The sequence below is a fragment of the Heptranchias perlo genome, chromosome 14 (genome assembly GCF_035084215.1).
Source record: "Heptranchias perlo isolate sHepPer1 chromosome 14, sHepPer1.hap1, whole genome shotgun sequence".
Classification (NCBI taxonomy): Eukaryota; Metazoa; Chordata; class Chondrichthyes; order Hexanchiformes; family Hexanchidae; genus Heptranchias; species Heptranchias perlo.
The window spans coordinates 17,814,011-17,830,838 of record NC_090338.1 but is presented as its reverse complement, the minus strand read 5'-3'; the positions used below and the strand labels follow the sequence as shown (position 1 = coordinate 17,830,838).

The following is a 16,828-nucleotide window of genomic DNA, read 5'->3' as shown; positions in this document are numbered from 1 at the left end:
GCCAAGGGTACCGTTCAGTACTATGACATTCATGTGAGCAAGCAGTGGAAGAAGAAAGAACACTTCATTAACAGGTCATCTCTTTTCAAGTCTTAAAAACTTCAAAGCTCAATAGTAGCACTTGTGCCTCTGAGTCAGAGGTTGTGGGTTCAGGTCCCACTCCAGAGACTTGAGCACAAAATCTAGGCTGATACTTCAGTGCAGTACTGAGGGAGAGCTGCTTTTATTTTTTTTTTATTCGTTCATGGGATGTGGGCATCGCTGGCGATGCTGGCATTTATTGCCCATCCCTAATTGCCCTTGAGGTGGTGGTGAGCCGCCTTCTTGAACTGCTGCAGTCTGTGTGGTGAAGGTTCTCCCATAGTGCTGTTAGGAAGGGAGTTCCAGAAGTGATATATTTCCAAGTCAGGATGGTGTGTGACTTGGGAGGGGAACATGCAGGTGGTGTTGTTCCCATGTACCTGCTGCTCTTGTCCTTCTAGGTGGTAGAGGTCGCAGGTTTGGGAGGTGCTGTCGAAGAAGCCTTGGCGAGTTGCTGCAGTGCATCCTGTGGATGGTACACACTGCAGCCACTGTGCGCCAGTGAAGGGATTGAATGTTTAGGGTGGTGGATAGGGTGCCAATCAAGCAGGCTGCTTTGTCCTGAATGGTGTCGAGCTTCTTGAGTGTTGTTGCAGCTGCACTCATCCAGGCAAGTGGAGAGTATTCCATCACACTCTTGACTTGTGCCTTGTAGATGGTGGAAAGGCTTTGGGGAGTCAGGAGGTGAGTCACTCGCCACAGAATACCCAGCCTCTGACCTGCTCTTGTAGCCACAGTATTTATATGGCTGGTCCAGTTAAATAGACAGCCTCTGTCGGAGGTGCCGTCTTTTGGACGAGGCATTAAATTGAGGCCCCATCTGCCCTCTCAGGTGGGCTTAAAAGATCCCAGGGCACTATTTGAAGAAAAGCAGGGGAGTTCTTCCCAGTGTCCTGGCCAATATTTATCCCTCAAACATCACTAAAACAGATTATCTGGTCATGATCTCATTGCTGTTTGTGGGACCTTGCTATTCACAAATTGGTTGTTGAGTTTCTTACATTACAACAGTGGCTACACTTCAAAGTACTTCATTCGCTGTAAAACTTGTTGGGATGTTCTGACATTGTGAAGGACACTATATAAATGCAAGTACTTTGTCGTTGCAATTAAGTGAGTTCAGGCAATTGTAGAAGACGTTTGATAAAAAGATAAATGCTAATGATCTGCATTATGTTTCTACTATAGTTTTAAGTTATCAAATTGATGAGTTAATTGCCAATTACTATACAGGGTTGGCAATGATCTCAGAATTGAACACACTGTCCAAGAGTCTACCAATAACACTGTTGATAATAATATACTAACATTCACTCACCACACCAATGCCTTCAAATGCAAATATGGCTGTTCCAAAAAACATCGCGAAAGATTTCCAACCAGCCACTTGTGGCAGATCCTTGGGATTTGAAATATTCTGCATGAGTAAGAATAGTATATTAGATTTCATACTTAGAAGTATATTTCCCACCATACCATCCCCCGCCAGGTCATTTATATTCAAAATTTGTAAAGACTTAACTCTAGAATGAAGGAGGTCAGATATTTGGTGGGGAAGGGAGAGCTTAGACTTTTCCATGCACTGGATATCTAACGCTTCCCTCTTCTTCCCCCTCCCCTAATCTCTCAAAACTGAATCTCAAACCCCAATTTTGACCCGAGGCAAGCGCGGGGACGGTCAGGTGAGCGGCAGGCTCACCCCACCTCGTCGATATGAGGCCAGGGTCATTTTTAACCCCCGGGCTTCATCAACGTAGTAGAGGCCAAACCCCTGCCCGAGACCAGCAGGAATAACACAGTAAGGCTCAAGTCACAGTAAAAAGGGAGGAAGTTGAGATACTAGATGGGGTGAAAATTGAAGAGGAGGTACTAGAAAGGCTGGCTATGTTTAAAATAGGTAAGTCACCTGGCTCGGATGGGATGCATCCTAGGTTGCTGTGGGAAGTAAGGGTGGAAATTGCAGAGGTGCTGGCCAAAATCTTCCAATCCTCCTTAGATACAGGGGTGGTACCAGAGGACTGGAGAATTGCAAATGTTACACCCTTGTTCAAAACATGGCATAAGGATAAACCCAGCAACTACAGGCCAGTCAGTTTAACCTTGGTGGTGGGGAAGCTTTTAGAAACGATAATTTGGGACAAAATTAAGAGTCACTTGGACATATGTAGATTAATAAAGGAATGCCAGCAAGGATTTGTTAAAGGCAAATCGTTTTTAACTAACTTGATTTGAGTTTTTTGATGAGGTAACAGGGAGGGTTGATGAGGGCAATGCAGCTGATTTGTGTACATGGACTTTCAAAAAGGTGCCTCATAATAGGCTTGTCAGCAAAATTGAAGCCCATGGAATAATAGGGGCAGTGGCAGCATGGATACGAAATTGGCTAAGTGACAGGAAACAGAGTAGTGGTGAACGGTTGTTTTTTGGACTAGAGGAAGGTATACAGTGGTGTTCCCCAGGGGTTGGTACTAGGACTGCTGCTTTTTTTTGATATATAAAAATTAATGACTTGGACTTGGGTGTACAGGGCATAACTTCCAAATCTGCAGATGACACAGAACTTGGAAGTGTAGTAAACAGTGAGGTGGATAGTAATAGACTTCAAGAGGACATAGACAGGCTGATGGAATGGGTGGACACATGAAATTTAATGCAGAGAAGTGTGAAGTGATACATTTTGGCAGGAAGAATGAGTAGAGGCAATATAAACTAAACTAAAGGGGGCGCAGGAACAGAGACACCTGGGGGTACAAATCTTTGATGGTGGCAGGACAGTTGAGAAAGCGGTTAAAAAAGCATATGGGATCCTGGGCTTTAGAAATCAAGGCGCAGAGTACAAGAACAAGGAAGTTATGTTGAACCTATATAAAACACTGGTTCGGCCACAACTGGAGCAATGTGTCCAATTCTGGACACCTCACTCTAGAAAAGATTTACTAGAATGGTTCCAGGGATGAGGGACTTGTTATGTGGATAGACTGGACAAGCTGGGGTTGTTCTCCTTAGAGCAGAGAAGGCTGAGGGGAGATTTTATACAAGTGTTCAAAATCATGAAGGGTTTAGATAAAGTAAATGGAGAAACTGTTCCCATTGGCAGAAGGGTTGAGAACCAGATGACACAGATGTGCGATCGGCAAAAGAACCAAAGGCGACGTGAGGAAAAACTTTCATACGCAGCGAGTCGTTATGATTTGGAATGCGTTGCCTGAAAGGGTGGTGGAAGCAGAGTCAATTGTGGCTTTCAAAAAGGAACTGGATAAATATTTGAAGAGAAAAAAATTTGCAGGGCTATGGGGAAAGAGCAGGGGAATGGGACTAACTGGATTGCTCTTACAAAGAGCCGGCACAGGCGCGATGGGCCGAATGGCCTCCTTCTGTGCTGTAACAATTCTATGACGAGGAGGCAGGCAGGAAGGAGGGAGGGCAGGAGGCCACCGCCAGGCACCCTGGCAGTCAGGTAAGTGGATGGGAGGAGAGGACCTTAAGGGAGCCAAAGGAGCACTCCTGCTCATCCTAGTCCACAGGGAAACCTTACAAAAATTTAAACTGACCTATCTTCTCGACCCTCTTCTGGGCCTGCTGCTCCTTGGCGCCCAGTGTTCCTGGCGAGACCGGGCATAGAGCAGTGAACGTGCAACTGCACATTAAAATGGCTTTGGGGTCTGATTATGTTATCTGACCCCGGGTTTTGCATTTTAATGAGGCCTTCACCTGCCTGCGGTGAGGGCCTCACACATTTGTCAAAGCCCGCAAATTAAAATTGCAGCCGGCACAAGTGCAGCGCCAAGCCGGAGGGCAGGATGCCTCTATTTTAACCCCTAGGATACCCTGTTCTTGCTGGGCACAGGCAGTTAAAATTGGCCCTTCAATGTTTCTTTACACTTTAAAATACAAGTCTATTATTATGGGTTTAGCTCTTATGGGACACTAACTATTCATGCCAGTTTAGGCCTTGTGTTTGGTACTTGGATGAGTTTTATACTAGCTCAGCACTATTTTTAACATGGTGCAAGCCTAGAAAAATGGTTTGTGTTTACTACTGTAAGGCCCCAAAGCTCAGTAGTAGCACTCCACTTGGTTCAAGCTCCACTCCAGGACTTGACCTCATTACGATCTGTAATAGCACAAGCTGAAATATTTATCAGCGTAATAGGTAAAGCTCACCCCCAAGCACACCTTGAGGCTCAATATGTTATGTCATTAATGAACCAATGCATTTGATAGGAATCTAGGATCCGAAGACAGAGACATGCAAGTTAGAATACAATCTGGAGCATTTTGAAATTAAGCGGACATCTTTTCTCGAGAGATTTATAGCTGAACTGCAACTAGAGCTCCACACAAGTGTGGAAAGTGGTAATACAGGAAAAAAAAGCCAATCTCAATGGTCAATCCTCATTTAAACCTGTGCTGCATACTGAAATTTATTCATCTAATCTGCTCAACCAAAAATATGCAGCATCAACTAGGGTGTAAATCCTATAGGAGGTGAACTTTGACTCTTTTGGATTCACCTGGACCAATTTATGAACTAAAGTATCAGGCTAGAACATTTTTATGATCAATTTTCTATAAGCAAGAACACAGGAACAGGAGTAGGCCATTCAGCCCCTTGTGCCTGCTCCGCCATTTGATAAGATCATGGCTGATCTGTGATCTAACTCCATATACCTGCCTTTGGCCCATATCCCTTAATACCTTTGGTTGCCAAAAAGCTATCTACCTCACATTTAAATTTAGCAATTGAGCTAGTATCAATTGCAAATTGCGGAAGAGCGTTCCAAACTTCTACCACCCTTTGTGTGTAGAAGTTTATTTTCTACTGATATACTGAATAATTGATTTCAGCATGCTCTACTTGTACTATTCCCAGGCCTAAATGGTGCTTGACCAAAACATATCTTTGCAATTCCAACTTAATTATTTCCCCAAATAAAAACACTACAGCCACCTCAACATTTCATTCAAATTGAATTTTCAAGCCACCACTGTCGACTCAATACTGTTGTCAAGCAAACAGATTGAATACAAGTGACATTACACTTGCATAGGGCATTGGACCCCATGCTGATATACTTGACCAGCATGCATTCACACAAGGTGTTGTGAAATTATTCCAAACTTGATCCTTTGGCCAAGGTGTCCAAATGTCTTGGACTTATTTAGATGAGAACCCCAACCCAAAAGTGAACCAGTATCAAGTCCAAAAATAATAGATACACAATACAATGTGCCATTGCATACTGCAATGAGTTCTTCTGAAGCCAAATCCACTCATACCAGCTGGCATGAAGGCAAGTAGCAATGAAACCACTGTGTCAATAACTTCAGTCTCAGGGATCACACGACCACTGGCAACAGGGGTGCCAAATAGTCACAGATGTAAGCTCTCAGTATGACTTTTGCCCAATCTTAAGATCGTGGTGTCTGCAAGATACTAGAATTAAATAAATCCATATATGGCATTTCAATAATTAGGTAAAATGTTAATTCTAAAAGATCATTTCCCAAACAAGACCAAAATATTTACATAGTTACATAGAGTCTCCAGCACAGAAACAGCCCATACGGCTCAACTTGTCTATGCCGGCGTTTATGCTCCACGAGAGCCTCCTCCCATCCCTCTTCATCTCACCCTATCAGTGTATCCTTCTATTCCTTTCTCCCTCATGTGCTCATCTAGCTTCCCCTTGAATAACATCTATGCTATTTGCCTCAACTACTCCTTGTGGTATCATGTTCCACATTCTTACCACTCTGGGTAAAGAAGTTTCTCCTGAATTCCCTATTGGATTTATTAATGACTATCCTATATCACGACTTCGGGTTTTGGACAACCCACATGTGGAAACATTTTCTCTACGTCCATCCCATCAAACCCTTTCGTTATCACCCCTGAGCCTTCTCTTTTCTAGAGAAAAGAACCCCAGCCTGTTCAGCCTTTCCTGATAAGTATATCCTCTCAGTTCTGGTATCATCCTTGTGAATCTTTATTGCACCTTCTCTAATGCCTCTATCTTTTTTATAACAAGACAACCAGAACTGTACACAGTCCAAGTGTGGTCTGACCAAGGTTCCACACAAGTTTAACATACCTTCTCTGCTTTTCAATTCTATTCCTCTAGAAATGAACCCCTGCTTGGCTTGCTTTTTTTTAAAAAAATGACCTTATTAACCTGCATCGTTACTTTTACTGATTTATGCATCAGTACCCTGAGATCCCTTTGCTCCTCTACCCCATTTAGATTATCCAAGCAGTATGTGGCCTCATTCTTCCTACCAAAATGCACCACCTCACACTTATCTATACTGAAATTAATATGCCATTTACACATCTATTTTGCAAGTTTATTAATATCTTCCTGTATTCCTCCTTTGTATTATCTACACCTCCCAATTTGGTATCGTCCGCAAATTTTGAAACTGTACTTGCAATTCCTGAGTCCAAATCGTCAATGTAAATTGTGAACAACAGTGGTCCCAGCACCGATCCCTGTGGAACACCACTTCCCACCTATTGCCAGTCTGTGTAGCTACCCTTAAGACCTACTCTGTTTTCTGTTTTGTAGCAAACTTGCTATCCATTCTGCTACATGTCCAGACTCCATATGCTCTGACCTTAGTCGAGTCTACGATGCGGTGCCTTATCAAAAACCTTTTGAAAATCCATATGTATATATTACATCTACTACATTACCCTTGTCTAATCAGTTATTTCCTCAAAGAATTCAATAAGGTTGGTCATGCATGACTTTCTTTTTTGAAATCCATACTGACTACTCAATTATAGTTTTGGTTTCTAGATGTTTTTCTACTACATCTTTGAGTAAAGATGCCATTACCTTTCCTAGCACCGACATTAAGCTAACTCATCTATAGTGCACTGGACTTGTTCTAGCTCATTTTTTAAATATAGGAATCATATTAGCTATCCGCCAGTCCTCTGGCACTATTCCCTTTCCTAATGAATTTTATATATATGTAATAGCGCCTCTATCACTTCGCTAACTTCTTTTAATATGCGCGAATGCAATCCATCCTGACCAGGGGTCTTATCCTCTAAATTTGATTAGTTTATCAATTATCTCCCTCCTTTCTATCTTTTTTGTTCTCTTTTTCTAATGTCATACCCACCTTGTTAGTCTCTGTGGTAAATACTGAGGCAAAGTAATTATTCAATATTTCTGCCATTTCTCTCATTACCTGGGAGTTTATCCTGTGCATCCCTTATTTCTTTTTATATTCGATAATTCAATCTTAATCCCTCTTTGCTTTCCTAATTGTTTTTTTTAAAACTTTTTCGTATTCCCTTTTGTCATCCTCTCCTTTATTGTCCATGAACTTAGTGTATGCTCTTTTATAAGTTTTAATTTTACCCATATCTCTTTATTCATCCAAGGTGTTTCATTGTTGGTTAGTTTGTTTTTTTTTAAATAAGAGGAATATATTTCTCCTGAACTTTATTGTTCACCCTTTTAATTATTTCCCATTGCTGTTCTATCACTCAATTTTTTTTTTCCAGTTTTACCTTCCTAGTTCTATTCTCATCCCCCTCAAAATTAGCTTTTTTCCCCAATCTATTACTTTGGTCTTTGTCTTTCTCGATCATTATTTTGAACCTTACGATATGATCGATATTACCTAGATGGTCCCCTACACTTACTTCTCTTATCTGCTCTGGTTCATTTCCCATTACTAGATCCAGCAATGATTCCACTCTTGTTGGGCTTCTTGCGTACTGGGTAAGGAATGAGTCCTGAACACACTAAAAACTCCATTCCCTTTTCCCCTTTCCTTACCAGTTTCCCTTGCCAGTTTATTTGGGGGTAGTTGAAATTTCCCATGATTATTTTTCTATGTCTTTTACTCATTTCATAGATTTGCCGAAATATTTCTTCCTCCACTTCCCTTCCATTAGGTGGCCTGTAGAATACCCCTATTAATTTATATGGATTCTGCTTTTATCTTAATGTTACTTATAATGGCAGTAGAAAAAAAAAGGACTTTATCTCTAATTGGTTCAGCTACCCCACCCATCCTTTTTTATTCCCTATTCTGTAATATTTAACTACCAGTCCTGTTCATTATTAAGCCATATTTCAGTTACCCCTACATCTGACACCTCGCTGCGAATTATAGCTTCCAGTTCCCCCGTTTTGTATTGGATGCTGTGCACATTGCTGTACAGGCAATTTAACTTGTTTTTATTCATTGTTCCACTCACTTTATTTTTAACATGTTCTATAACTCTATCTAATCCCTGACCATTTATATTACCTTTATTCTTTAACTTGGTCTGACCTTTACTTTCATCTATTTCTTTTATCTTCAGGCTTGTTATTTTCACCAGGTCCCTTCCCCCATCTGACTAGTTTAAAGTCCTATCCTCAGCCCGATTTATCCTTTCCACTGGGACACTAGTCCCATTCCGGTTCAGGTGGAGCCCGTCCCAGCAGTTCAGCTCCTTCCTGTCCCAGCACTGGTGCCAGTATCCCATGAAATGGAACCCCTCCTTCCCACACCAATCTTCAGCCACGTATCCACCTTTCCGATCGGTCTATCCCTATGCCAATTAGTACATGGCTCAGGTAATAATCCTGAGGTTACTACCAGTGAGGTCTTGTTTTTTTTAAAATTTGGTTCTTAACTTCTGATATTCACCTTGCAGGACTTCTTCCCTTTTCTTCCCCATGGCATTGGTCCCCACACGGACCATGACAACTGGATCTTCCCTCTCTTTCAAGTTCCTCTGTAGCTGCTCAGAGATATCTTTTACCCTTGCACCAGATAGGCAACACACCCTCCTAGACTCTCGATTGCGACTGCAGAGGACGCTATCTATCTCCCTAATGATAGAATCCCCTATGACTACAAGCTTTCTATTCTGTGCCCCCACCCCCACACTCCCCCACCTTGGACTGCCTCCTGCTCCATGGTGCCATGGTTAGCATTCAGGCGATCCACCCTGCACCCGTACCCTCACAGATCATAACTACATTGTACCTGTTGGATAGGACCAGTATCTGCGGGAGCTCCTTCTCTACCTTCCCTTGGATCCCCGTACCCTGCTGACTGACAGTCACACACTTTCCCATTCCTGGGGTACTTCTGTTTTCCTCTGAGGTGTGACTCTGGAGAAAATTATCCAGAAATTCCTCCCCCCTCCTTAATGTATTGGATGTTTCTAACTTGGACTTCAGTTCAAGGACTCTGAGCTGGAGTGACTCAAGGCAGAGATATTTCCTTCAGATGTGGCAATCCAAGACAGTCTTGCTGTCCACAAACTCCCACATTCTGCAGTACCGACACACAGCTTATGCTGCCATCTTTAATCTTTATTTATTTGTTAGCAGTAATTTATTGCTAGAACTAATAGAATCACTTGATGTCTAGTATTAATTAGCTGATGGATTAGTTGGATTTGAAATTAATTAGTGATTTATTATGCATAGCAGATATTTATTTAATGCGAATTGGATCCTTTAACGTTGGTTTCCTCTACTTAGTTTATTTTGTCCCCTTAGATCTATATAGGCTATTTAGCCTCTAAAGGTCTATTTGTTTACCTAAACAATATTATGCTCTTAAATTTATCATTTGTCTTAATACTTAACACTGAGCTCTAATTCCTTGGCTCCGCCGCTTCTCCCTCTGTGCTGACTATGTCATCACTGAGTTTTCCCCCTCTGTTTATCTGGTATCTGCTGCTCTGGGTCTCCAGATGTGCTCCGGGTCTCCCAATAGGCTCTGCTGCTGCTTCAGTGGCAGCTGCTCTCAGGTGCTGTTTAAATCTGCCGCTCTGGGTCTCCCGGCAAAGCACAACTTCAATCTGATTTAAAATAAATTTCCCGGTCCTTTGAAATAACTTCTAAAATCTGCAGGTGTTGAAGGCTGAATGCCTACTTAGTGGCTTCAAGCTTTTAATTTCCTTTTAATTACTGCATATTGGTTTAGAGCACTTTTTGTAGTCAGCTACAGCCCAAGGTGATTTTAATTATGAATACAGCATAGGTTCTTCAGCAACTTTGTATTTTATTAATATTGTAAAACCCAAGAGCCATACATTTAAAAAAGAGCCTTAGATTGCATTAAAAAAAACTGAATACATTACTGAAATGTTTTATCCACAGTATTTTCCAGTTTTAGATCAATATTTTCAGTCATCTAAAAATCAGATACTGCAAAGCTCTAATCGAGTCCAGATTCCAACAAGATAATGAGGTAGAAAATAGGTCAACAACTTCAGAAAACTATAAAAATGTTGTATTACTATGTGATGTGCATGAACACTTTGAATGCCATGCACAGTTCATTGATACCACAATAGGAAACATTTGTTGTGGCTTTGATTTCAGGTAGCAAATAATGGAACAAAAAGAGTCAAGATTTGTACAAATATAGGCTGAATTCAGCCGTAGCAGGATTATATACTGCAAAACTTCAGACAAGGTCTGGACATCAAAAAGCTTTTTAAAAGCTCCACAGAATAGATACTAAAAATCACATTGCAGAAAGCAACTGGTAGAAAATAATTCAGACTTACAGCAAAGATGTAATAGAAGATCAAAATGAGGCTCACGCACATAGCTAGGTTGGCCAGCATGGAAAAAAGAGCCAGGTACTTCAGGTTCCGAATGAATACTAACAGAATGATGAATGGCAGAAAGCTAAGTATGTAGAGACGGCTGTCCATGCTTCCGGGTTCTACTGTTGTGATGTTTTTATGGCAGTTATTATTTGTAGCATTTGCTACATCAACAACCTAAAAAAAAAGTTTGAATTGAATAGTCATGCAAAGATTTAATTAATAAGCATATGTTGTACACAACTCCACCTATGCCTTTTGTTCTCCCTCTGGCAAAAAATGTTGCAGAAGCTATGGCAACGAGGTTGCAGTTCTTGCCTATTCCTCACATTTATTAGGTTCTGTACAGTTCTCCAAATTCCACTTTAAAACCTTCAGATAACTGACCGAAGGCAAGACTTGCAGATGGGTGAAATTTTGAATCTATTGTAAAATCTTTGTACTCAAAATCAGAATAGATTCAAAAAGGCCACAATATTCCAGAAGTTGATACAAAAATCAGAATAGCTATCCTACAAACTAGGCATCTGCATAACTAGAGTGAGAAAAACTAACCATCAACACCACAGAATTTAAGTTGTGGACCATATTTATTTTCCTTTCCTTCCCCTCCCCATCTCTTTTTTTTAAATCAACACAGCCTCTCTAACAGCTGGGCTCAGAAGGTTGTGGGTTCAAGCCCTATTTCAGGACTTGAACAATGAGGCTGGTACTTCAGTGCAGTAACTGAGGGAGTGCTGTATCGTCAGATACTATATTTCATACTGTCTGCCTGTTCAAATGGATACAAGAGATCCCATAGCACCTTTTGTAGACAAGGAATTCTTTCAATTACCTGTCTAACATTCATCCCTCAACCAAATTACCTGTTCATCTTTGCTACTTGTGGGACATTGCCATGTTAGCCTAGTGGCTACACTTCAGGAGTAATTTGTTGGCTGTAAAATGCTGAGGATGTGAAAAGCTCTACATAAATGTACAAGCCTTTTTTTGCAAATATTCCATACTTACACATTCCAATATTACCCTGTGATTGGATGTTATTTCACGAAGGTGAGAATTCCTGCATGTAATATTCAGTATGAATGAGTACAAAGTATGTAGAGGGGGGAAGTTAGGGTTTTACCAATGTGATAGCTACAATCCAGTGTCCAATCAGGGTGTTTTTATTAACAGCATCGCTAATCTGCTCCACAAAGTAAAACCTACCTGCTTAATGTTGTCAGCCAGAAATACAAAGTAAACACAGCAAAACCCCAGTTGAGTTAGAAGCAAAAAGAACTCCACCACGCGCCTGAAAGACAATAGCAACAGCAATCAGACAAATCAACTATTATGGACCGTATTATACTCAAAAACTAAATGCACAGGAAGCATTACAATGAAAGCAACAAGAGGCTAAGAGAGCCCTGCAGCAAGTAGAAGGAAGCGTCAGTAATTATGAGGGAGTTTGTCGAGTTGGAGGGAGACAGCATTGGAGGGGTACCCTGAGATATGGGTGGCAGTGGAAGGAGATTGTAATGGGTGGAGCAGCGGAAGAAGAAACGTAATGAGAGTCCGAAGAGGAAAGACTGTAAGGACAGCTCAAGAGGGTGCAGAAGAGATTTACAAGAATAATTCCAGGGATGAGGGACTTTAGTTACGTGGATAGACTGGAGAAGCTGGGGTTGTTCTCCTTGGAACAGAGAAGGAGAAGAGAAGATATTTAAAATCATGAAGGGTCTAGACAGAACAGACAAAGAAATTGTTTCCATTGGCAGAAGGGTCAAGAACCAGAGGACATAGATTTAAGGTGATTGGCAAAAGAACCAAAGGTGACATGAAGAAAAACTTTTTTTTAACGCAGCGAGTGGTTAGGATCTGGAATGCACTGCCCGGGGTGGGGGGGGGGGGCGGGGGTGGAGGCAGATTCAGTTGTGGCTTTCAAAAGGGAACTGGATAAGTACTTGAAAGGAAAAAATTTGCAAGGCCAAGGGGATAGGGCGGGGGAATGGAACTAGTTGGATTGCTCTTGCATAGAGCCGGCTCAGACTTGATGGGCCAAATGGCCTCCTTCCGTGCTGTAACCTTTCTATGATTCTAAGCACCAAGTAGAAATGTAATTTTTTATTTGTATACTGTCATCTATTATTTTGTGGCACACTCATTAGTCTTCCCAAAAGATTCAAATACCTGCCGAGAAGTGAATGATTCCGAAACCACAAGTTTGGGCACTCTTCTAAACTGCACTTCACCACGTTTCCATAATCCAGAAATGGCTTCTGTAATCTGTGAAATGTTTAAAAAAGACATTCTAAAAAAAAAATCATCATCCCAAACATTCATTCCCATAATGAGACAATATGATTGTCAAACAGAATGAGTCTTTCACACCTAATAGGGCCGAGAGATCTACTACGCCAGTAACTACCCTTTTCCCGTAGGCAAACAAATAGCAAGATGCACACACCAGCAACACAAAAAAGAGTGATCCAAAATAATTCAGGCAGCTTTACTGCAACAATTGTTTTACAAAACAAGTTACTCAAATGCCTCAAAAGAACAAAGTTCATTCCAATTCAATTGGTCAGATGCAGCAAACAGCAAGAACAGGAAAAAGCTTATAATAACGCAGGTTGGTTAGCTCAGTACAAGAGTGACATCTACTGGAATTTAAAAAACATAGATCTTGGAATAAAATCCACACAAAACAATGGCATTAGTTAGTGCAGCTTTATGGCAGGTCAGTTAACAATGATTATTGGGAGATTCTATATTATCAGCTTTGAGCTGGAATTCTATCAAGTGAACCAATATTTCACTGAATAAACAAGGCAGTAAATTAGAAACTAAAGACTTGACATTACATTTTAGAGCTCTATGGGATCTATTCACATTGTATTTGACATCAGTGTCATTGAATAATCTAATCTATAAGTGAGATATGACAGAATAGTTCTTTACTCAGGTACCATTATCACAGCAACACTGAACGGTCTCAGATTTTGACCCTACTTCAAAAACCTCAATCATGAAGATTCTAACAGATAAAAATGAGGAAAACGAGAAAGAAAATGTAGAATATGTCCTTACACCCATGTGCACAAACTTAAAACTATGAAATGTGAGAACACCAATTTAAATGGCAAGTAACATTCACACCACACAAGGGGGAAGGGAATGACCACCTCCCCATGGCATTCAATGGCATTACCATCAAGACCCCCACTAGTAATATACTGGGGGTCACAATTCACCAGAAACTCAACTAGACATGTCACATAAATGCCATGGCTACTGGAGATCAGAGGCTGTGTATTCTGCAGCACATGGCTCGCCTCCTGACTCCCCAAAGACTCCACAACCGACATGTCAGGAGTGTAATGGAATAATCTCCAATTGCCTGGATGGGTGCAGCTGCATCACTCAAGTTGTTCCACACCATCCAAGGTCCCCTCCCAGTCACACACACCATCCTGACTTGGACATAAATCGCTGTTCCCTCATCGATGCTGGGTCAAAATCACGGAAAACACTATCCAACATTGTGGGAGCACCTACACCGCACGGAGAGCAGCTGTTCAAGAATGCCCACACCTTTTTTTTTATTTGTTCGTGGGATGTGGGCGTCGCTGGCGAGGCCGGCATTTATTGCCCATCCCTAATTGCTTCAGAAGGTAGTGGTGAGCTGCCTTCTTGAACCGCTGCAGTCTGTGTGGTGAAGGTTCTCCCACAGTGCTGGTAGGAAGGGAGTTCCAGGATTTTGACCCAGCGACGATGAAGGAACGGCGATATAGTTCCAAGTTGGGATGGTGTGTGACTTGGAGGGGAACATGCAGGTGGTGGTGTTCCCATGTGCCTGCTGCTCTTGTCTTACTAGGTGGTAGAGGTCGCAGGTTTAGGAGGTGCCTTGGCGAAGACGGTACACACTGCAGCCACGGTGCGCCGGTGGTGAAGGGAGTGAATGTTTAGGGTGGTGGATGGGGTGCCAATCAAGCGAGCTGCTTTGTCCTGGATGGTGTCGAGCTTCTTGAGTGTTGTTGGAGCTGCACTCATCCAGGCAAGTGGAAAGTATTCCATCACACTACTGACTTGTGCCTTGCAGATGGTGGAAAGGCTTTGGGGAGTCACTCACCGCAGAATACCCGGCCTCTGACCTGCTCTTGTAGCCACGTTATTTATATGGCTGGTCCAGTTAGGTTTCTGGTCAATGGTGACCCCCAGGATGTTGATGGTGGGGGATTCGGCGATGGTAATGCCGTTGAATGTCAAGGGGAGGTGGTTAGACTCTCTCTTGTTGGAGATGGTCATTGCCTGGCACTTGTGTGGCACGAACATTACTTGCCACTTATGAGCCCAAGTCTGGATGTTATCTAGGAAGGAAGATCATTGATGAAGCATTTGAAGAATGGTTGGGCCTAGAACACTGCCCTGAGGAACCCCTGCAGCAATGCCCTGGGGCTGAGATGATTGGCCTCCAACAACCACTACCATCTTCCTTTGTGCTAGGTATGACTCCAGCCACTGGAGAGTTTCCCCCCCGATTCCCACTGACTTCAATTTTACTAGGGCTCCTTGGTGCCACACTCCGTCAAATGCTGCTTTGATGTCAAGGGCAGTCACTCTCCCCTCACCTCTGGAATTCAGCTCTTTTGTCCACGTTTAGACCAAGGCTGTAATGAGGTCTGGAGCCGAGTGGTCCTGGCGGAACCCAAACTGAGCATTGGTGAGCAAGTGCCGCTTGATAGCACTGTCGACGACACCTTCCGTCACTTTGCTGATGATTGAGAGTGGACTGATGGGGCGGTAATTGGCCAGATTGGATTTGTCCTGCCCACCACCTTCTTAGGGCAACTAGGGATGGGCATTAATGCCAGATGGCAGCGCTGCCCACATCCAGAGAATGTATTTTTTAAAATCCCTTAGTCAATATACAAGTAGGTATCAAGCCTCTTAATAGCAGTTTGAGAAATAAATAGCTTCCTGAAAATCACTCTACTAGAGCTCTAACTAATCACTGGTGCACATTACAACATAAAACACAAATAGATACAGAAGAAAGACTTCAGTCACATGAACCTAGTATCACTAATGCTGGAAATGTTTGTAACATTTCCGTAACTTTGTCCTTCTCTGCCCCTGCCTCAGGCAAGAACCATTCATCCATCACCCATGTGCTCGCTGACCTACACTGGCTCCTGGTCTGGCAACACCTCAATTTAAAAATTCTCATCCTTGATTTCAAATCAATCCATGGCCTCGCCTCTCCCCGTCTTTTTAACCTCATCCAGCCTTACAACCCTTCAAGATCTCTGCGCACCTACAATTCTGGCCTCTTGCGCATCCCTGATTTTCATCACTCCACCATCGGCGGATGTGCCTTCAGCTGCCTAGGCCCCAAGCTCTGGAATATACTTCGTTCTCTAAAACCTACCTCTTTGACCAAGCTTTCGGTCACCTGTCCTAATATCTCCTTATGTGACTTGGAGTCAAATTTTGATTGATAATCATAGTATAGTAGGTACAGCACAGGAGGTGGCCAATCGGCCAACCGTGCCTGTGCTGGGTCCTTGAAAGAGCTATCCAAATAGTCCTATTTCCCTGCTCTTCCCCCTTAGCCCCACAAAAATTTTTCCTTTCAAGTATTTATCCAATTCCCTTTGAAAGTTACTATTAAATCTGCTTCCACCATCCTTTCAGGCAGTGCATTCCAGATCATTACAACTCGCTGCGTAAAAAAAATGTTTCCTCATGTCATTTCTGGTTCTTTTGCCGATCATCTTAAATCTGTGTCCTCTGGTTACCGACCCTTCTGCCATTGGAAACAGTTTCTCCTCATTACTCTATCAAAACCCTTCATGATTTTGAACACCTCTATCAAATCTCCCCTTAACTTTTTCTGCCCTGAAAATAGCCCCAGCTGCTCCAATCTCTCCACATAACTGAAGTCCCTCATCCCTGCCACCATTCTAGTAAATCTCTTTTACAAATATGTAAAAAAGAAAAAAGATTAGTGAAGACAAATGTAGGTCTCTTACAGTCAGAAACAGGAGAATTTATAATGGGGAACAAGGAAATGGCAGAGCAATTAAACAAATACTTTGGTTCCGTTTTCACGGAAGAGGACACAAATAACTTCCCAGAAATGCTAGGGAAGCAAGGGTCTAGTGAGAAGGAGGAATT

The 16,828-nt window shown here is 42.2% G+C and overlaps 1 protein-coding gene across 1 annotated transcript in view; it reads right to left on the bottom strand.

The window, feature by feature from the left end:
- Positions 1 to 16,828, bottom strand: part of slc36a1 (solute carrier family 36 member 1) — a 60,898-nt gene that overhangs the window by 25,822 nt on the left and 18,248 nt on the right. Inside the window, exons 5-8 of the mRNA XM_067996082.1 lie at positions 12,839 to 12,934; positions 11,876 to 11,960; positions 10,625 to 10,843; positions 1,400 to 1,498 (exon numbers count right to left, since the gene is read on the bottom strand). Coding sequence (XP_067852183.1) covers positions 1,400 to 1,498; positions 10,625 to 10,843; positions 11,876 to 11,960; positions 12,839 to 12,934 — 499 coding nt within the window. The remainder of the gene's footprint in view (positions 1 to 1,399; positions 1,499 to 10,624; positions 10,844 to 11,875; positions 11,961 to 12,838; positions 12,935 to 16,828) is intronic.